The 23,188-nt window shown below is 35.5% G+C and overlaps 2 protein-coding genes and 1 long non-coding RNA gene across 3 annotated transcripts; 1 reads left to right on the forward strand and 2 right to left on the reverse strand.

Moving 5' to 3' along the window:
- The first annotated feature begins 1,277 nt into the window (after positions 1–1,277).
- Positions 1,278–10,595, forward strand: LOC123871408. The gene is made up of 3 exons (XR_006797267.1): positions 1,278–1,343; positions 4,161–4,164; positions 10,584–10,595. It is a non-coding gene; the product is annotated as an uncharacterized LOC123871408 (long non-coding RNA).
- On the reverse strand, positions 2,001–16,251 carry LOC123871406 (SH2B adapter protein 2). Its single transcript, XM_045915188.1, has 5 exons — positions 15,390–16,251; positions 14,236–14,467; positions 13,589–13,782; positions 12,897–13,085; positions 2,001–2,229 (listed from the first exon to the last, which is right to left on the reverse strand). Exons 1-5 carry the CDS (start codon positions 16,119–16,121, stop codon positions 2,077–2,079), a joined length of 1,500 nt encoding a protein of 499 aa, XP_045771144.1. The 5' UTR covers positions 16,122–16,251; the 3' UTR covers positions 2,001–2,076.
- A 28-nt stretch (positions 16,252–16,279) lies between these two features.
- LOC123870993 lies at positions 16,280–22,144 on the reverse strand. The gene is made up of 2 exons (XM_045914510.1): positions 20,498–22,144; positions 16,280–16,285 (listed from the first exon to the last, which is right to left on the reverse strand). The coding sequence occupies exons 1-2, from the start codon at positions 21,371–21,373 to the stop codon at positions 16,280–16,282; spliced, it is 882 nt and encodes a 293-aa protein (XP_045770466.1). The 5' UTR covers positions 21,374–22,144.
- Positions 22,145–23,188: the final 1,044 nt, after the last annotated feature.

Genomic DNA, 23,188 nt, shown 5'->3' on the forward strand with positions numbered 1-23,188 from the left:
GCCCTTCTGACTTGGTTAAATCAATTTGCTTTAATATATTTACTATACTGAAATCGAGTCAGCATGAAAATGTTATATTCGTTTTACAGCTATTTCCTTTCTCCTATTATACCTACTGGCAGTTATTATTTGTTTTGTAATGTCTAAGTTTATTATAAGTAAATAGCTATTGCCCGGCATGCATTGCAATACGACTGCGCCTATTGAACGTTGATTGTACTACTTAATGTTTTTAAATCTATGCCAGTCGCCTTCCCAAACACTGCACAAAGTTTCATCGCAATCGGATGAATGGTATAGGAACGCCTTCGGGATAAAGAAACATTTATTTTTTATATAAATAAAACTTTAACAAAAAAAAAAAAACAAAACCAAAACAAAACCGGGAAAATACGAGTCAGACTCGCGTACTGAGGGTTCCATAACCGTTCGAAAACTGTGAATTTGAGGTTACATCACCAAAAAAAAAATTAAACGTGTTCACAAAAAAAAACACTAAATCACATATTATTATAGATGGCGCAGTCGGTCATTAACTTGCAGTGTTACATAAAAGTGTCAGGTATATCTTGTACGATGGTACGGAACCTTTTGTGTGGTAGTCCGTCTCGCACTTGATTGATTTTTTATTGAAACATTAGCTATTGTCTTTGCTTGTTTCTACAAAGTTAGGAAAACGCGAAATGGCTGGGTGGAATGGGAATCTCTTATTAGAAACCTTAGGTATATTATCAACTCTCAGTATTTCAGCCCCAAAGTATTTCGCCGATATTAATCGACATTTTTGTTCACCAGTCTTCCCAAGCATGAATAAATATTTCACCTACTTAAATTAAAAGTTTAAGGTTGACTTGCACCAATCATTTTAATGTGTTTTTTATCCCTGTCATTTTCTAGTCCACCTTTGAATAAACTGACAACCATTACAAAATTTAACTAAACCAGTTTAAGCAGCTTGGTGCAAGTGGGCCTATATAAAGGTTCTGTACAGGAAAAAGATTGCTAAGTATACAGTCCAAACCGACGCGACGTACAACGAGAAATTAAGTATGAAAATCGGCAAAGCCATTTTTCACTTTACTGAGTATCCTAGACTGATATAGCTATATTGATCCTAATACAACATTTATACAAATTGCATATTGCACACAAAATATAAATAACATCGTTAAGGTGGATCCACACCTGCGCACGCGCACGAGCCGTGCACACAACGCGAATCGAACACCTGTGGATCACTATATCTCACTAGTCTACTACTACTACTACACTAGTCACAAACGTGTGCACGCCGTGACTTGTACAACATGCACGCGAACAGATCGCAAACCACTCGTGATCACGTCTACATTATTTTCTTGATGCGCGTTCTATGCACAGTTCGTGCGCGTGCGTAGGTGTCATCAGCCTTCAGACTTAACTACCGGCCATTGCACATTATAACTACAAAATTCGGCTTACAAAAAAGTATTGAAATTTAAGCTTTATATTTTAGAAAAGTTGCATTGCAATTTCATGTTACATGAATAAAAGCTTCCATTTTCAATGCTTTTTTAAACGTGGTATTAAGTGCGACAGCCCCAGCCAACCAGTTTTTCAGTACTAAGTTCCTGCACATTTTTGGCATAATATAGCAACAGCACACGCATCGGCAGTACGGATACAATGATCGGGTCACGCAAATCCTCCATCCTAATATTATAAATGCGAAAGTGTGTCTGTCTGTCTGCTACGCTTTCACGGCTCAACCGCTGAACCGATTTTAATGAAATTTTCCACAGACTTAGTATACATTCCGGGGAAGGATATAGGCTACTTTTTATCCCAGAAAAACAAACAGTTGCCGCGGGATTCCTAAAGACTCATCCGCTTGACCGATTTGTATGAAATTTGGTATCGAGGTAGCTTGCGTCCCTGTAATTGACATAGGCAACTTTTTATCCCGAAAAATCAATCAGTTCCCACGGGATCTTGAAAAACAGTCCACGCGGACGAAGTTGCGGGCATCCTCTAGTTATACATATCTGGACAAGGCCTTATGTTCAAACTTAAAACTTACATGTGGATTTAAACAGTTTACGCCCCACGCTCAGTGGTGGATGGCCGCATATTGCACAGCACGTACTGGTTGTCGACTGCGCGTATGTCGTGGTGCGCCCCGCTGGCCACTAGCAGCGCCTCTAGCTCCGCGAGGCGCATGCGCACGTCGCTCCCGTGGGAAACACCCAACTGTGGACAAATGCATAGGGTGCTGTAATTACTAGTTATTTATATAAATCTATGCATGTATACTTGACTAATACTGTTCAGCACTAATTTTAATTACCATACAAATAATTTGCTTAGAATTCATGATTAAAACTTAAATCGCGATTGCACATTTTAAACAGTAAGCGTATCCATTCGCTCTTATATTTTTATGCTAATAAAAAGTAGTCATACACAGTTCTAAATATACAACTGATGGAGGTACTAGTACTAGGTAACTTAAGATTTCTTACTTGTACTAATAAATAAAAGGATTGTATCATATTTTGGTATTTTTAGAATTCATCAAAAACAAGAGTATAGTGAACTAAAGTGTATACCTAACGAGAATTCAGTTAAATAGTGGCTCCAGATTATTGTGATAAATAGGGACGATGGCTAAGTATTCAAATTAGCAACTTTTTATCAAACGTCAAAACACTCGCTTAGGGTGCTTGTATGAAATACATAGTTCTGACGTCATAAAGCATTTGACGTAATTTAACGTACTTTTTTAGTTAAATCGGTAATTTAAAATGGTTAGTAAACTTTAAACTAGTAATAATTGTGGATTTTACGAATTTTGAAAGACCCTCTGTTTAATAATAACTAAGAAATAATTTATTTTGTGACATAGGCATCATCCCCATTATTAAATTAAAAGCAAAGAACACAGTCAACTTACCTGTGAAGGTGAATACATATTACAAACAGCAAACACAGGCATGAAACTAAAATCAGCAAAATAAAAAACGAAGCCATCCAGCAAAATAAGATTTAATAATAAAAATATGTACAACCACGAAATATGATTAAAGCTCCAAAAATGAGTACTTTTGTACAATATATTAACAAACAAATATTAATGTTAATGTTTAAAACATATATTAAATTCTACGTTGTTAATTTAGTAATAAAAACAACATCCAATTTAAAGTAAATCTCATTAGAAAATTTCAGAAAAAATATAAAGCTAGAGCTCTGGTTGGCAATAAACCACTTTCATACTGGGTTTGTTTAAAACATCTTTTTAATGTAAAGCTACAATTATTATATAAAATCAGAAATTACACCTCCCTTAAAATATTATACCTAGTACAAGTTTTTTACATCCTAATTCATGATAAAAAAAACTGTTCATAAATAAAATGCATATTCAGGAATCATTTGGGGAAAAATTTAATCTACCTACGTCATTTCATGATTTTCATCTTTACATTATGGTTTTCTAAATAGGTTCACATTACAAACTACTATACAAATATAATATTTAACTGTAAAAGCGATGTAGTTAGTTTGATCAATATTATGCTTAATTTGTACCTTCATACACTTTAACTTATAATTAATTATTATTATTAATTATAGAACCCTATTTACGAGTGAACACAACTTCGAGTTTTAAAGTCTTGGCATATAGGTATTATGAATAATATTATCATTTCATACCAAATTATGGTGATTTCCTAGAAAAACTTACAAGTAGTGTTTAAACAGAAACCACCTATACAGAGATTATTATTAAACAAATATTGCCGCTATTAACACAAAAGCAAAAGAGACTATATACAAAAGCTTAGAAAACAATGAACAAAGATGGATTAGCAACAAAAACCTGAGAAACAAACTACAGTAGATGTTTTGTGTGATGAACTGATGAGCGGGGAAATATACTGGATTTAAAATCAAGCTAATTTCTCAAGAAACTAGCAATCTATGTGTATATGCCTAGTACACCCATGACAAACAGAAACAAATTATTGTTACAACTTTGTCGTAAATAACCATTGTTAACTTTTGTCTATTCATCAATTTAACAAAACAAAGAAAAATTATGCCTTTATGAATATGTTATTTGAAATTGAAATTGTACTCTCAGTATAAAACACACTGGCTGGTGTGCAAATAATAAGTTTTGTTCTAAATTCGTAGCCTGAAAAAAGGTCTTAAATTTTCTATTTTCGCCTGATACATCATTAATTTTTAATTTAAGATTAATTTGTTTCATGTTATACAAAAATTAGTACAAAGGAAAGCTTGTAAATGACGGCCTTTTGGCATACAATAACAATATGCAGCTAAAATGTTCTCAAACCAGAGTGATTAATGTAGTTAACTCTTAGTATTAGTATCTCTGATAACTCGCAAAACTTCAGCACGCAAAGATTCAAATGCAAATTATGTGGGTCTGCATGTATTAGAATAGGGGTCTTTTGCGTTCAACCCCAAGAATCCTCAAGGGCAATTCGTAGATGTTTATTGAAAACTAAGTTATCAGGAAGTATCACTGGTAATGAAGTAAAACAGCACCAACCCGTTGCTGGACTAAATGCAAAACGAATGCTGGGCATTAGCTAGTTTTAAATAATAGTTATTGAATTTGAATTTATTATTATTTAAGCCACATGACTACAACATTATGATGTCAGCAATTAACTTCTACAGAGTCATTGCAAATAGCATCAACAATAATAATAAACAGTAACAAAATTGTGTTGTGTGTTAAGAGGAAAACCTATGCGAATGACATTGACGATTTCCCCTTCAAACTAGCAATTTTGACATGTCATGACCCTCTATTGACAATTAATCAAGCAGACATTTCAATCTGCGAAATTTACGCGGACTTTTAGTATTTTGACGTAGGAGGGTAAAAGATCCAGTACATGAACGAATAAGGACTACCCTGACTTTGACCTAAAATTAAGATATACATGTATGAGAATCGTTCTATATATAATTTTTATATTTTTTTTTATCTGTGTCTATACACAGTAGGTATACACTCTTAAATTATTTAAATATCAAAAACGCAAAAAAATGCGTGGTATTAATTATTATAAATTATTTTATTTAACAAAAGGATAAATTGCCAGTAAATGAACTGGGAATTTCAGTGAATGAACGAACTCTATCTAGTGCATAAACTCTCGATTCCTATTAATAAATTCTTAAGTATATTTTCGCCTTGGAATTTTAAAAAAAATGTCAGATTTTCAGTTTTTGACTTATTGTATATTTTTTTCTACATTTTGCGCGATAAATCAAAAACTATTTTACATAATAATAATAAATAAAACCTGTTTTAGAAGACTGCAAGTTACAATAGAGCCGCTTGGAACAATTTTTTTTGCTGTTTCTTCTGGTAATATTCACAATGCAGAAATAATAATCATCATGGTGTTTAGATGGTTTGCGCCAAATTATAAAATTTTTTTTTAGTAAAAGTAGTTAACTATTCTTATTTGCTCATAAACGCAACGAGGAAATACAGCTTCCACATATAAAAATTTGAGTCCAGGCCTTGCTGTTAGCTGCTAATGGGTTCTCAAAGTAGCCCGAGTATGCTTGTTTTACTGGGCACAAAAGGAAAGAATGAAAGGAGCTTACCCAGTACATCTTAAAAGATCCGTTATAGATACATGCATCCTGCCATGCCTTACCTATGCCAGCCAAACATGGGTCCAGACAAAGAATATAAAAAGAAATAGTGACTTGCTAAAGGGCGATGGCAAGGTGCATAAATTAAGCAAAAAATATTCAAAGTGAGAATTGAAGACATAAGAAAAAAGACAAAGCCTACAGACACCTTGAGACATGCCCTAAAACTGAAATGCAAATGGTCATATTGTATCGATTTTTACAGATGAAAGAAAGACAGGTAGGTAGACCGAAGACGCGTTGGTCTAATGCTATTGTGCAAATCGCGAGAGAAAATTAGCTTGATAGTACCAAAGACAGAGAGAAATGGGGATACCCAAGAGGGATCCATATCCAAGAAAGCAGAATACCAGAATAAATATAAAAAAAATTCAAAAGAAAAATAAAACCGACTTCAAAATCACAAACACTAAAAAGTAAAAAATAATTTAAGTTATTGTGGTTTTTGAAGTCGGTTTTATTTTTATTTTGAAAATTTTTTATTTCAAAATTTTTAGTGGCCCCACTGTACTATAATAATATGCCATGCCCAGCTAAAACCCTACTGTTTACTAAGCAATTACACTGATCGCGAGCAATTTGCTCTTATCCATTGAGGAGTTCTGTTCTCCATCTCAGAAGATATTCATCAGAACTTCATCAAATTTATATGGGACCACCTGCAAAGTATACCTAGCTTTTCAAAAAAAAAAAAAATCCAGATCGGTCCAGGCGTCTTTGAGCAATCGGTGAACATACATTAAAAAAAAAATTGAATTTGCTCTTATCCATTGAGGAGTTCTGTTCTCCATCTTCAAAGATATTCATCAGATCTTTACCAAATTTATATGGGACCACTTGCAAAGTATACCCTATCAAACAAAAAAAAAATCCAAATCGGTCCAGGCGTCTTTGAGTAATCGGGGAACATACATAAAAAAAAAGATACCAACGAATTCAGAACCTCTTCCTTTTTTTAAAGTCGGTTAAAAATATACTAAGATTTACTAACATGGTGTTATACCATAGAGTAGCAAACAGAGGCAAAGCTTCTAAGAAGCGAGCAAAATTTATAACTATTTTGGTAGGGCTGGCACTGGAGGATACAATTTAATTAACAATAGTTATTTGTTCAACAAGATGGTAAAGTTTGTTTTTGTTGTGATTGCCTAGTTTAAATATCGATCTTTAAATATCGATCGATAGATCTAAATATCGATTTTGAACGAAATCAGTCAATTTAGAAAGAATTATAAATGGTGCCAACTTTTTTAAATTTTGGTTACAGGTTCCTATTTTGTGATCCCAGGGAGCTCTAAATATCGATTTTGAACAAAATCGGTCAATTAACAAAGAATTTCAAAATGGCGTCGACTTTTTTAAATTTTGGTAACAGTTTCTTATTTTGTGATCCCAGGGAGCTCTAAATATCGATTTTGAACGAAATCGGTCAATTAACAAAGAATTTCAAAATGGCGTCGACTTTTTTAAATTTTGGTAACAGTTTCTTATTTTGTGATCGCAGGGAGCTCTAAATATCGATTTTGAACGAAATCGGTCAATTAACAAAGAATTTCAAAATGGCGTCGACTTTTTTAAATTTTGGTAACAGTTTCTTATTTCGTGATCCCAGGGAGCTCTAAATATCGATTTTGAACGAAATCGGTCAATTAACAAAGAATTTCAAAATGGCGTCGACTTTTTTAAATTTTGGTAACAGTTTCTTATTTCGTGATCCCAGGGAGCTCTAAATATCGATTTTGAACGAAATCGGTCAATTAACAAAGAATTTCAAAATGGCGTCGACTTTTTTAAATTTTGGTAACAGTTTCTTATTTCGTGATCCCAGGGAGCTCTAAATATCGATTTTGAACGAAATCGGTCAATTTACAAAGAATTTCAAAATGGCGTCGACTTTTTTAAATTTTGGTAACAGTTTCTTATTTCGTGATCCCAGGGAGCTCTAAATATCGATTTTGAACGAAATCGGTCAATTTACAAAGAATTTCAAAATGGCGTCGACTTTTTTAAATTTTGGTAACAGTTTCTTATTTCGTGATCCCAGGGAGCTCTAAATATCGATTTTGAACGAAATCGGTCAATTTACAAAGAATTTCAAAATGGCGTCGACTTTTTTAAATTTTGGTAACAGTTTCTTATTTTGTGATCCCAGGGAGCTCTAAATATCGATTTTGAACGAAATCGGTCAATTAACAAAGAATTTCAAAATGGCGTCGACTTTTTTAAATTTTGGTAACAGTTTCTTATTTCGTGATCCCAGGGAGCTCTAAATATCGATTTTGAACGAAATCGGTCAATTTACAAAGAATTTCAAAATGGCGTCGACTTTTTTAAATTTTGGTAACAGTTTCTTATTTCGTGATCCCAGGGAGCTCTAAATATCGATTTTGAACGAAATCGGTCAATTAACAAAGAATTTCAAAATGGCGTCGACTTTTTTAAATTTTGGTAACAGTTTCTTATTTCGTGATCCCAGGGAGCTCTAAATATCGATTTTGAACGAAATCGGTCAATTTACTAAGAATTTCAAAATGGCGTCGACTTTTTTAAATTTTGGTAACAGTTTCTTATTTTGTGATCCCAGGGAGCTCTAAATATCGATTTTGAACGAAATCGGTCAATTAACAAAGAATTACAAAATGGCGTCGATTTTTTTAAATTTGGTAACAATATCCTGTTTTGTGATCCTAGGGATCCTCAGATATTGATTTTGAACAAAATCTATGACAGTTCAAGAAAATAGATTTTAAACACTATTTAAATTATTATCATTAACATTAAATTAAATGAAAACACGACGCGCGACGTGTACTGCAGCCCCTGAGCTTGAGCACAGGCCGAGCCGGTATAAACCGATTTCTCTCCGTACGCGACGTAGCGCCTGTGCTCACGCACACACGCGCCTCAAGCTTGTAGTAGTGTACCTATCGTAGCGCGCTTGTATGAAGCTTTGACTCTGTTCGCTACACATGTGGTTATACAACGCAATACCACACTAACAAACACTCGTACAAACATACAGACAAGTATATACTCACACACACTCACACACACACATGGACGCACGCACACGCACTTTTGAACGGTTTGAACGGAACACGGTTTTGAAATTGAAATTGAAAAAAGTGTAAGAATTTGTAAGAAAATATTTAAAAAAGGTATATCAGCCGGTTTTTTATTCCAGCTCTTAATACATGTAAAAACGTCCAATCTGTTCATTTACTTGAGCCTTTACCCTAGTACCTAATTATATCGACCGCCCCATATCAAAACAAAGTAAATGTCATTTTTCCGAAAATCGTTTTATGTCATAAGCCTAACTTTCATAGTATGTCCCGTTGTATTGTAAGGACACCCACATTAAAGTAAAATTAAAAGCTAGTAAGTCGCTTTGACCATTTTAAAACATAGTAAGTCTATGAACTGGCTAGGTTTTTTATAGATTAATGCGCCTTACTAAGTTTTTCAAAGGAATTAGATAAAATAAAATAAATATCACCCATTATCTAAATACCATGTCAAAACAGTAAATACTTAATGATGCATTAAAACTTAAAAGTAAGATAGGAAAAGTCAATGACCTCTACATGTCAACTGTTAAATATGGCTTGCAAGGGAAATACTTTGCATACTTACATAATGTTTTTAAGGTTCCATATCTCAAAAGGAAACACGGGACCCTTATAGGATCACTTTGTTGTCTGTCTTTCTGTCCGTCTGTCCGTCTGTCGTGTCTGTCAAGAAAACCGATAGGGTATTTCCCGTTAACCTAGAATTATGGGCAGGTAGATAGGTCTCAACTCTCATAGCCCAAGTAAAGGAATAAATCCGAGAACAAATTTCGTGATTCTAGATCAACGGGAAGTACTGTATAGGTTTTCTTGACGGACGGACGGACAAATGGACAGACAACGAAGTGATCCTTTAAGAGCTCCGTTTTTCATTTTGAGGTACGGAACCCTAAAAAAGAAAGTGATGCACATCTAATGAATAAATGTGTAGGCCAGTCTTCACACTAAAATATTTAAACCCCTTTAATTTAAAAACTGTCATAGCCTAGTGGTTAGAACGTCCGCCTCCTAATCGAAGGTCGGGGGTTCGATCCTGGAATCACGCACTACTAACTTTTCAGTTATGTGCGTTTTAAGCAATTTAATATTGTATATCAAATCTTTGAAAAGAGCAACCGCCGAGTTTCTTGTTGAAGACTACGGCCTAAACTTCTCTTGAATTTAAACCACTTACTAGGTTTTGATCTGAGAAAGAAATTTGACATTAATTGACAAAATTGAGAGACCTAAGCTTGTATAAGAACACAGAAGTGTCATAATTCGTGTTCACTTTGCCTAACGTCTCTCGGAGAGCAGAGAGAGATTTAAACTGTTTCTTATAATCACTGGCCATATTTCAAATGCGAAAGTGTGTTTGTTGGTTTAATATTCAATCACGCTGCAACGGAGCAACCAGTCGACGTGGTTTTTTGCATGGATACATTTAAAGACCTTGAGAGTGACATCTCTCTCCGCATCGTATTCTTTATTGCTGAGGGTTGTGACCTCTTTCCATTATTCCTACATCTAATGGTAGGTTTTCTTGGGATAATAATGCGGTGGGTTCAAAGAGCCTACGGAACTCGACTAGAAAAACGAGATTTTGACTCTTAGTTTTAACGGTTATGAATTAGTTATTATTATCAGTGATAAAATTGATTAGGGCTGCCAGGTAAAATGACATTTATCTCGGAAAATCAAAGAGTTTCCACGAGATTTTTTCCAAGTTTGCGCTACTAAGTACATATATTATGAAGAGGAAAGGTTTGTTTGTTTGTTATCGATAAACTCTGAAACTACTGAACTACTTGCACTAAAGACATAATCATCAACATCAACCGACAGACGTCCACAGTGAACATAGGTCTTTAATAGGGTCTTCCACATGCTACGGGTTTGCGCCGCCTGAATCTTTGCGCTTGCGCTTGACGACAATCATGCTTTAAAGAAAGCAATGATGAGGTCCAAGTTGGAGCACGCTTACCTGGAAGATGCCTATTCACTCTTGGCTTGCAGGTATCTATGGTATATATGGCAGGAAACACGGCCGCCGAAATGGCGTTCCAACCTTTAGGCTCTCCCCATTGCCCGCAGCATGAATCTGAGCTTCCTTATGATGGTTATATTATGTACATATAATATCTCATAAGAAATCTCTAACACACAATCCAGCTAAGTAAGTCCAATTTCGAAAAAAGCTAGCTAGCCGACAAATCTAACTCAGGCAGCCTTCGGGAACCTTCGAGATGTCTCTGTCCAAAATTCCTCAATGCTTGAAGAACAGTCTTTGAATAGTGCATATTGTCAGTGATGAAATATGGATCCGAAATATAGGTCTTTTTTTTGTACACAGGAAATGCCTGACGCATACCCCTCCGTCATGTGGGGCTTGCACCAAACTTGCACTACTACGAAATCCATTTCGGAACACGGCACCCGGAACGAGGCGCGCTATCTCCTAACATAGGTATAATACCTATTTAGAACACTTACTATCTGTCATCATAATCTATGACAACCTCCGAGTATTTACCTGGTAAAACCGTAACTTTAGAATAAAATTTAGTATATAAGCAGGCTTCATTTAGAAATGAAAAAATCCCTATTTTATTTTTCAACGATTATAAACACAACTTTCATTCAAAAATAATAAGCTTATATTCATTTTAAATAATATTTTGCGACGAAATGACGCGCACAGTCCTTCCGCCATGACAGTCCAGTGGACACTGAATTCCATAGAGCGCCTGCAAGAAAATAAATAGCACAGGAAGTTTTTTGGTTAGTTTTAGATTATTTAAGAAACGAAAAACATTTAGTATAAAACTAACAGTTAAAATTGATTGCTAAACCTAAACATATCATTTTCTGGAGGTTGGCTTCAAAGTATCAAGATGTTAAAGAAAACTTTTACAGAACAAGTTGCGAACAGCAATGTTTTCAACTTGGTTTTTTTTTATTATTGGGATAATGTATACTAAATTAAAAAAGGCCCTTATAATCTTCACAAACTGAAGTTTTTAATTGCATGTATTTAATAGCTGTTAATGCTTTAGAAAAATAAACAATTTACTTCAAAGTACAGCATTTTTGCGATTTGTCAAATAGCAATTACCTTAACAAAATTTTATAAAAATTAAAAGTTAGACTCGGTGGGATATTAAGCCTCAACATAATCACATTTAAAATAGTTTGTTAGTTTCATGCTTTGTGTAATTAACTATTAATTTGGTTGAATTTATGGTCTGGTCTAATCAAAATGTTATTAGACCAACTACTGTAAAATGTGCATAGAACACAATTTTTGTCTCATCTCATTGTGTCCATGTAAATGGATGTAATGTGCTAATTTCATTCTGGTACCAAACGTTTATTTTACAAAGATAGTTTGATGTCTGAATCAGCAGTTTTCCTATTTCATAGATCCCAAATGGATGAACTATTTCATTGTTTTTCTTTGAAGTCCTTAGAACAGAGACTGTTTTAATTGATTCTATCGAGCACAACAACAGAGACTTTTAATCAATGTATAGTGTCTATGAGCATGGTCATAAGGGAGAGATAATAGAAAAAGTTTACACGATATAAAGAGAAGGGTGTGTTCAATTTAAGACAGCAGCACTGTGCGAGCTGAATTGCACTTGATTGCATAGCATCAAGGGTCGCTATTTATTTAAACGTTATCGGAGTGATCCTTCAGACCTGGAAGGTACTGTTAAGGGGCATGAGACGGGTCTGCCTGCGAAATTCAAAATTTAATTTGGTTTTTCGCAATTCGTAAACTAATACGACAACGTAGGCTTATAGCATTTTAATTGCGCCAATGGCAGTATCATCAGCACAGGTTTATATAAAATCTTTACTTGAAAGGGTCCAGTTTAAGAAATTAGCTCTAGTATCGACTAATTTGTGAGTTATAGTCGATACTAGAGCTAATTTCTTAAGCTAGACCCTTTCAAGTAAAGATTTTTATATGAACCTGTGAGGATGATACTGCCATTGGCGCAATTAAAATGCTATAAGCCTACGTTGTCATATTAGTTTATAAATTGCGAAAACCCAAATTAAATTTGAATTTCGCGGGCAGACCCGTCGCATCCAGCTAAGTAGAGTGTGCTGCTAGACACTTGGGCGTGGGGGTCACAGGCGACGGCTCACTTGCGGGCGCGCGGCGTCGTGGCACACCACGTACTCGGTGAGCGTGACGTCGGCGGCGCCGCCCGACTCCAGCGGGATGGGGTGCGCGCGGAAGTGCTCCAGCATGTCGTGCACGTTGGGGAACCACAGGTGCTGCACGCGGCACTGCCCCGCCTCGCTCAGCGTCATGCGCAGGTGCTTCGCGCGCCCCTGCACACATTAACGTCATCATTTCAGGCCAATATTCTTAGTTACAAGGGTTCACAAAGTATTCTTAACCAGTGGTAGATACTTGTGACGATTCAAAAGTACTTGTAAAACTCTAATTGAATAAAAATATTTTGAATTTGAATTTAAATCAAGGTTATTTAAGGCCATTTTACTCTTGACATTATGGTCCTTTGACAATCGAGTTCTATCAATGTTAGTGAGAAGTTAAACTCTCATACTAAGCACACTCAAGTCTAAACTGGTTTCTTAATTTTTTCTGTATTAACCATAATCTTGATGTTTTTGGTCGACTGTATTACATAAGTCTGAACTTCCACGCACAACAGATGGAAACATTTAAGTGCAGAAACCAGCCCAGAGAGAAGGAAAGAAGGAAAACTGTACACAGTTTGCACAGCTTTCATTCAGTATTTTGCTCCTACCATCATGTCAAGCAATTACACTGCTTTGTTCGCGAGCTCCTCAATAGATAGTGGTGTTACCTGAAAATTGAAGGTGAGCACATATTCCCCCCGCCTCGTCTCGCTCTGGCGCACCAGGTAGCAACCGTGCGCGTTGGCGCCGCCCGCCAGCACGCAGGCCGCGGCCGCCGCGCGCGCCAGCGTGCCGTGGAACCACGGCCACTCCGCCAGCGACAGCCGCGGCGACGACTCGCACGCTTCCTCCGCTATTGAACCTGCACCGCCAACATTATTGCATCAATCAATGAATTATTGCAAAGTTACAGAGTGGTCTTGATATTTAATTGTTAATAGATTATATTCTTATCTGTAGGACACTTTATACAGCATTTTGTGAACAACGAATTTCCTAATAATTAAATTAAATAATTAAGATAATTAAAATTATGTTATGGGAATAAGATTGAGGTAAGCTTGTTACTAAGTTTCTATCTTCAAAAACTCTTGTTGAAGTTAGTTTTTGAGTTAAATGATATTTAAAGTCCTTATTAGCCAGTTCAAATAGTATGCAAGATGGAAACAAAAGATTAAACAAATTCTATCTGACTGTTAACAAACCTTCAATGTTATTTTGATTAGCAATGCTATAGTGATATTAAAGTCAAAGCTGCAATTCTCTACAATGTTTTACTACAGGATATTCATCACCTATTCAAAACTATTATTACCTAATTCAGCCTCATCTGGTGTGTCAGTTGTTAAGTCTGCATTGCTAGTACTGGGTGGCAGGTCCCTTCGAGGAGGCAGGTCGGGTGGTGCAGGTTCTGACAAGCCTGCCAAAGTGTCAGGAGGTGGTTGTGTGGTGGGTGGCGACCGCATACAGTATTTTATCGTGGCCAACCATGACTTCATGTCATCAACATCTGCTGCTTCTATTACATACTCCATATTGTTGTCTGCCTGGAAATACCAAAACATTCATGGTTACAAAAAATGAACCAAGTGCGAGTTGGAGTTGCACACAAAAGGTTCCATACCATCATACAAAAAAAAAATGCCACTTTTTGTGATGTAAGCACAAAATCAGTTTTTGGATTTTTTCCTTTACTTGTGTTATAAGACCTACCTATCTGCCAAATTTCATGATTCTAAATCAACAGGAAGTGCCCTACAGGTTTCTTAACAGTCAGTTGGGCAACTAAGTGATCCTATAAGGATTCCATTTTTCCTTTCTGAGGTTTGGAACCCTAAAAATGAGTGATCATATCATAAATACAAATAACAACTACAAACACACTAGAAATCAAAATAGACTTGTGACTCCTACTATGTGTTTAGGAAAGTCTGAAAGTTATCTGTGGGAATAAGTGAAACCTTTAAGGCTAAGCGTAAATGGACATGCAGGCAGCATAGGCACCACAGTGCAGCACATCGCTCTTTCTTGTAAACAATGGGTTATCATAGAAGAGAGACTAAAGCCCTGTGCTGTGCTGCTAGGCATGTGTCTCCATATACGCTTAGGCTTATAGTCAAATTCTGTAATTTTTGACTTGCCTTCAGACAAATGTTTCAGAGAATGCTCATTACAAAGAGCAATTATTATAAAATTGAAGATTGAACATATAATTTATAAATGATTAAAGTTTGAATTTGATTCACTCCAGATAAGCGCAATATTGCAATTACTTATTGATATGTAGAAGGCACAATATTGTAAGTTAAATTTTTAAAAGTAACTATCGAGCTTTTGCTGGTTCTTCTAAATAAGGGCATTCCTGATTATTTAGGTTTAGGGTATTATCTGCTACACTGTGCAGATTGGCACTTGACACACATTAGAAAATTATTATTCCAATAAGATATTTACTAGGATGTTACATACCTTCAACACAAATGTGTTTTCATGGTCTGGCATTTCTAATGCAGTAGTTTCTCGTGCTTCTGATATAAGGAAACAAAACACACCACTGCGAGGTTTTTGAGCTTTCGGAGGTGAATAAAACTCTAACATGTAACCACCAACAGTTTTCACTAAAGCCAGCCTACATCTCTCCCATTTCTGTGGACCACTCGGTTGCTCCAGGCTCTCGGGCGTCAAGTAATTTACAAGTCCTTCCTTCCGACATTCAACAACAATTTTTGCTAACTTTGTTTTATGTTTATTTAGATTTGACAGGTCCGCATCTTCCGCATGTTGTTTATGGAACAAGCCCTTGCCGCGACGTAAACCTTTGAAAGATAACCTTCTAAAGAAGGGTTTGTGTTGAGTTTTGGGCGAGTCAGTGTCTTCGGAATAATCGCTTTCATCGTGACCAGTGTGCGTGCCGTTTGGTAACTTGTGCTGAGCTTTTAGTTTACCGAACTCGAAATCGAAATGTTCCGAAAAATGTTCGACAAATTTCTTAAGGAGCTCTTTTTGTGAGACCGGCCGGACTGCTGGGTCACTAGCGTTGGCCTGTATGTACTGTAAGCACGCCTTGGCGAAGTCCTGAGCAGCGGTTTTGGCCTGACGCTCGCAGAGCTCGACCCATCCGTCGGGGTCGCCGTCGGACGGGCCGGCCATGGCGAGCAACTTCTTTATGAGCTCCACTTGTAACGAGTATTTAATACACATATAACATAAACACACTGCCTTGCTAAAATACTGAACAGGTATTATGTATCTTAACTATTTCTATTTTAATTTGCAATCAAAATAAAATTTGTGATGCTCTCAATATCTAGCGAAAACAACTTCACTTTTGTTGCCATGTGATAAAATTATATACTAAATCAAATCTAAAATAATTTATAATCGAGAATTTACGTATAAAGTCATAAACATGAAGTGATAATAATTTGCTTTTGTATAAAGTAAAATAAATAATTGTCTAAAAAGCATCCAGTTCAGGGTGGCTATTAGCAAAAATTCTTTCTTCAGAGCGTTAACCTCGAAAAAATCTATCTACAAATTCTATTACATACTCTTTGATTAAGGCCACCTATTGGTGGCTCACAGAAACATTATACGGACGGGTAAACGTATAAAAGCGGGGTTTTTTCAGATAATGTGAATGACCTATGGTAAAAACTAGAATTTTGTAGATAAAACCATAGACCTACGATTTTTCGCTAGATAAAACGTAAGATTTCAGACTTTTATCAGCATCGTAAATATCCATTCAAATTCAAATTCAAATTCAAAATGTTTTTATTCAATTAGACTTTTACAAGTTCTTTCGAATCGTCAAAAGCATCTACCACTGGTTCGGAATGCCTTTCCTACCGAGAAGAACCAGCAAGAAACTCGGCGGTTGCTCTTTTCAAAGATTTGATATACAATATTATGCCATGTATAAAAGCAATTGAAGTCCTGCGCATTGCTGGAGCGAATCGAAGTTCAAATCCACGCTTTTTTATCATTTACATAATCTTCGATAGTATAATATGCTTTTCTCAAGAGCATATTTTTAATAGATTTTTTGAACCTGTGTAAAGGCAAGTCCAAAATTGACTGAGGAATTTTGTTATAGAAGATTATACCCATTCCCACAAATGACTTTTGGACCTTCCTGAGACGGAGCGTAGGAGTCGCAAGCCTGTTACGGTGTCTAGTCAGCCTGTTGTGTAGATCGCCAACCTTCTTGTAACTAAGAATATTTTGTCTTACAAAAATTATGTTGTTGTAAATATATTGAGAGGCTACGGTAAGGATACCTATTTCCTTAAATTTTTCTCGAAGTGAATCGCGTGGTTTTAAGTTATAAATTGCGCGTATTGCCCTTTTTTGTAATACAAAAATTCTCCCAATATCTGCCGCTCTACCCCATATTAAGATTCCATAAGACATAATACTATGAAAATAAGCAAAATATACTATCTTTGCGGTCTCCACGTCAGTTAATTGTCGAATCTTTCTAACCGCGTAAGCAGCAGAGCTTAGTTTGCCAGCAAGAGTTGATATATGGGTGCCCCATTGCAGCTTCGCATCTAAGGTTATCCCCAAAAATGTAGTAGTCTCTTCTATTTTCAAAATATCATTATTTATCCTTAAATTAATGTTACTTGTGTTCTTGGTATTGGGCAGTGCGAATTCAATACACTTAGTTTTTTTTGCATTTAAAAGTAGATTATTTACAGTAAACCAGTGAGTTACCTGAGATATGGCACCATTTATATCGTCAAAATTGTCCTTATTTCTATCGACTTTAAAAATCAAAGACGTATCGTCAGCAAATAGTACGATATCGCAAATATTTTGGACTACATATGGTAAATCGTTTATGTATACTAAGAACATGAAAGGACCTAGAATAGAGCCTTGAGGAACACCCATTAGTGAGGCTGATCCGGATGACTTCACATCATTCACACATACTGTTTGAATACGATCACTAAGATAGGACGCAATGAGACCAAGCGCAGTGTCTTTGATTCCATAGTGGCTCAATTTAACTAAAAGAGTCTCGTGCTCAACGCAATCAAATGCCTTGGATAAATCACAGAAAATACCAATGGCATTCTGTGACCCCTCCCACGCATTGAATATATGCTTTAACAGCATTGCGGCCGCGTCGGTTGTTGATCGACCTTTAGTGAAGCCATACTGTTCAGAATGGAGTAGCTTATTAAAATTGAAATGCTGAAGCAGTTGGTTGAGCATGATTTTCTCAAATATCTTGCTCAGTGTTGGCAAAATTGAAATTGGCCTGTAATTGTTTGGGTCATTTTTGCTACCCGATTTAAAAAGTGGTATCAATTTACTACATTTCATGAGATCTGGAAAAGCGCCTGTATCCACAGACTCATTAAAAATTAAGGCTAGATATGGCGCAATAATATCAATAATATTGTTAATTATTTTTACTGATATTCCCCACAGATCTCCGGTTTTTTTGCTTTGTAAAGATTTGAACACTTTAACAATGTCATATGGAGTAACGTATTCAAACCTAAACAACACACCGCATTCAGTGACATTGGCCCTGAGAAGATCATAGGCTTCTGTTGGTGAAGAGCTAAGGGAACTAGTAGTGATGACTGGAATGTTCTGGAAAAAATTCTCAAATGTATTTGCAATTTCAATATTGGAGTCAATAATACGGTTATTAATTTTTAGCTCCAATTTATTGTTATGCACTTTTTGTTTCCCAGTTTCATCCGTGATGATATCCCAAGCTGCTTTAATTTTATTATCAGAATTAATAATTTTTTGCTTTATGCAGAGTGACTTTGCTTGTATGCAAACCTTTTTGAATAATTTTGAATAATTTTTTACATATTCAACAAATGTGGGAGTGTAGTTACATTGTTTTTCTGCATACAAGTCGAATAACTTATTTCTACTTTTATAGATGCCAACAGTAGCCCAGTCACTAAATTTAAGATTTTTAAACAGTTTTTTTTCTACAATTTTAAAGGTAGAATTAAATTGAGAGTTTATGAGATCAAAAAAAGCATTATAGTGTTCATCCGGACCACCCTGAGTAAAGTCAAGTTTAGGTAAAGCAGTTAAAACCTTTAGTTTGAACTGCTCTACCTTTTTAGTGGTTACTGGCCTATACTTTATTAACTTTGTTATGTCTTGATTATCACTGGGAACAGATATCATTTGTCCACAGTGATCGGATCTTAGATTCGTCATGATCGATTTTGCGACAATCTTACAGTCACAGAAAATGTTATCTATACAAGTGGCTGAATTTGCAGTTATCCGTGTTGGTTCATTGAAAATTTTCTGTAAATTAAAGCTTTTAAATAAATTGAGTAATCTGTCAGTAAAAGAAGTGTGAAGCAAAATATCAATATTGAAGTCTCCACAAACTAATATCTTTTTTGATGACCTACATATCCGCCTCAAGGCCTCTTCCATAACGTCCTCAAACAGAACAAAGTCACCTGAGGGGGGTCGGTACACGCAGACGACAATATAGCGCTCCAGCTCAACACAGGACAGCTCAATAGTGCGTTCCAATGAAAGATTAACAATGTCTTTCCGTTCTTTATAATTGATATTGTTGCGGGTTAATATTAAAGACCCTCCGCGTATAGCTTTCTTTCTAGAGAACGCACTTGACAATTGATAATGTTTTAAATTTACTATTAATTGATAACTATTGAGCCAATGCTCAGTGAGGCATAAGATGTCAATATCAAATTTTTTAATAAATAGTTCTATCTCATGTTCTTTGCCAGATAAGCCCTGAATATTTTGGTGTACAAGATTGATTTTACATAGCTTATCTGTTGTCGCACTACTTAGTTTAAAATCTTATTACTGTTTACAGTAGTGTCCATGCAACTATTTGTATCCAAACTATTATAATAGTTTGTATCCAACGTAAAAAAACTGGAATTAGTAGTATTACTAATTAGGTCTATATTATTAGTACAACATGTACCGTTTTCAAAAGAACTCAAGCTAAAAATAGCTGTGTCTTGTATATTACAAGCTACCAAGGTAGCTATTTGTTTCTTATAACTAAGGGGCAAGTACATTGTATCCTTTGTCAGTGAAAATTTTTTTATAAAATTATTCGTGTCTATTATGTGAATATAATCCCTATGGCCAAAACTTAAATTATTAATAAGCATGTTGAGTTTATAGACATACCTATTTTGTGCTGGGGTTAAAGTGCAAGAGTAAGGAAAAGTGCACAATATGAATTTACAACCCGTATTTTCTTGTAGGTCCAATAGGTATGCAAAACTTCTTAAAATTTGTTTTTTTGTTATTTGCATGCTGTCACCTATCAACAAGACAACTGTACTATATTTATCTAAACAGCAGCCTTTTACATTTTCAATTATATATTCATATGGTGCCCCTGGGTTACATATGTTGATCACTGTTTGATGTAATTTATTACTTATTAAATGACCAAAGTCTTTTCCCAATCCATCTGAAACAACAAATGTTTTCCGCTGAGGGCAATGTAACGAGGAACCATTGTTTTCACAGCCTTTTTGTTGTCCTATACACTGACTGTCCACTGGCATTTCGTCCGGAACCTTATTTGAGCACTCACATCTATTGATCAGAGAGTCAAGACGATCTATATTATAATTACTTAGGGCTAACAGCTCATCAGCGGCCAGTATATGCTCACCGACCTGTTTCTGTGACAGCTCGTACTGGGAAGTAACTGTTTTCAAGGAGTTTTCCAGTTTTAGAATCTCCTCATTAAGACTCCGAACGTCAGTTTCATATTGAACTCTCATCTCTTGCAGTGAGGAACAATATGTATTGAGCTTATTTAATAAATCTGAACGTTCTTTTCTAAGCCTAATGTTTTTATTACATAATTTCTGAAATTTTATTAATTTTTTCGTTTTTTTAATTAATTTACCAATTTTGATGTATTTTTTAATTTTTTTGTGACTATTTAAATGGATAGTTTCTGAATGTGGCTTATTATTAGCAGCACAAGGGCTGTCACAGGTCAGGTCAATTGTCAACACGGGTGCTGTTGAGGATGAAGCAAGCAGCTCATCATACAAGTTATTTGTTTTTTGTGTTTCACAACTTGCTATTTGTGACTGAAGGTCACAAATTAACTGTTGAGATTGGCTTAATTCATCCTCTAACATAGATATCTTTCCCAGAGCCTCTTCATAAGTTTGTATGCACTGATTGAACGACCCTACTGCCAACTGAAGTTGGTCGCGCTCCTCTGATAACAAAGTATGAGCGTTGTGCAGGTTTGCAAGTTCAGACTTTAACTGTGAGTTCCTAGCAATAATGATCCTCATCTCAGCTTCACTTTCATCTTGTTCCTTCAGTAGTTGGGTATTTAATTGTTTCAGTGATTTTATTTCGTGTAAAGCATTTTTCAGTTTCTGTTGTTCTTCAAGAGCGGCAGCTTTTCTGGTGAACATAGGAGCCATCTTGTACTATATACCTGAAACACACCAATAGATATATGTAAGTGAAGGAAATGGAAAGTGTTAGGAGTCTAGCAGAGAGAGGATGAGAGACAGCGAGATAACAAAAGTGAGATAAGTTAATAGACTAGGAAGAAAAGTTAAAATTAGTTTCCTGGTATGTTGACTAGGTTTATTACCTATATCATAAAATAAACTAAACAAGTAATAAGTAGGTACTTGATGCAAACACAAATAAAGAGGCCATAGGAAAATTTAGTCAGACTTACACTATGCCTAATAACTATTTATACCTAACTCAGGTGGACTATGTCGTACTGTAATCATTATGTGTACAGTGGAATGTTAGTTTTGTCTGAGGCAGTAGGTACAGACTGTACAGATCATTCTTCAACTTCACTTCCACTGTAAGTCAAGCAAAGTGAGAACAAGTTTTGCCTAAGTGTGTGGAGGGACGTGTCTCGAGATTCTCGAGTATGTACGAATACCTATCGTGTAGGGAGTGTTGGATTACTGAATAAGTTGTATAAAATAATAACAGATACTCCCCCGGTAAAAGTCCGTTATAGGTTATTGAATCACGTCACACCGCTCACAAGTCCGTCTCACTGGTGCTGGTTGGCAGTAGATCGGTATTGAAATTATGATTTATCACAAAATACACTTTGATTACAGTTGTTTTACAATAATTGTAGTCTTATTTAAATGTAAATTTACTTAAAATTGTAATTAAAATTAAACAGCTGATTTTCAGACATGTCAGCTTCAGTGTTGCCACCATTAAAAGAATAGGTACTCCTGATACACAGTCGAAGATTACCTAGATAATAATAAGTAAAAGATAAAACGCGGGACTGCAAATACTTTTATACATGCCATCTATTATATTTTGTAAATCGAATCTTTGAACAGAGCAACCGTTGAGTTGGAGTCCATATTGTGAAGTCAATGAAGGATTTTCGCCAGAAGTCCTCAGAAACAGCTTCGATTTTGATGTTTTTTTTTTATTTTTGTTTTTATATGTTATTTAAAATTAAAAAGGTTTTGAAGCAGGGAAATAATTTTTAATATTTTTAATCCATATGTATGATATTTATACATGAAGTCCAGTAAAACGTTACTTTAACTTTGAGAGGTTGTAGAGGAGGTCAAATGCTATAAAATGACCTCTTAACACTTATGGCACCTGGGGCAAAAAGGGTCCGTTTTGAAGTTATTGATCGTTTTCAGAAAAAATACGAATTGTTTATTTAAAAATTTATTTAAAAAAACTAAGATATAGTGCCAACTTTTTATTAAGTTTCTAAGTGGCAGACATCTTAATTAATAATTATGTGTACTAAAATAATAATAATCCTCATAGGTTCTCCAGTTAGGGTTCCGAAATTCTACGAGTTTCATAATTTCTACATTTTGCTTTTGCCTGTTTTACGGCTTTATTAGCTCCACTGCTATGAACTAGTTATTATATTATACCACTAGCTGATGCCCGCAGCTTCGCCCGCGTGGATTGGTCAGATCCCCTGCAGCATCAGGATTGAGGAGTTGGAATCCAAATTTTTTATGAAACAATGTCGCAAAGTTCCTCTATCGATAAAAAAAAAAAAATACGCAAATCGGTTCAGAAATCTCAAAGATTTCGGTGTACATAGGTAGAAAAACACAACTCCCTTTTTGAAAGTCGGTTAAAAAAGTAGCCTATGTTACACCCTGGTCAATCCTCTACTTGTCTGTGAAAATCCCGTCAAAATCGGTTCAGCCGTTCCAAAGATTAGCCTTTTCAAACAGACAGACAGACAAAAATTTTAAAAACGTGTG

This window comes from Maniola jurtina, chromosome 13 (assembly GCF_905333055.1).
Source record: "Maniola jurtina chromosome 13, ilManJurt1.1, whole genome shotgun sequence".
NCBI lineage: Eukaryota > Metazoa > Arthropoda > Insecta > Lepidoptera > Nymphalidae > Maniola > Maniola jurtina.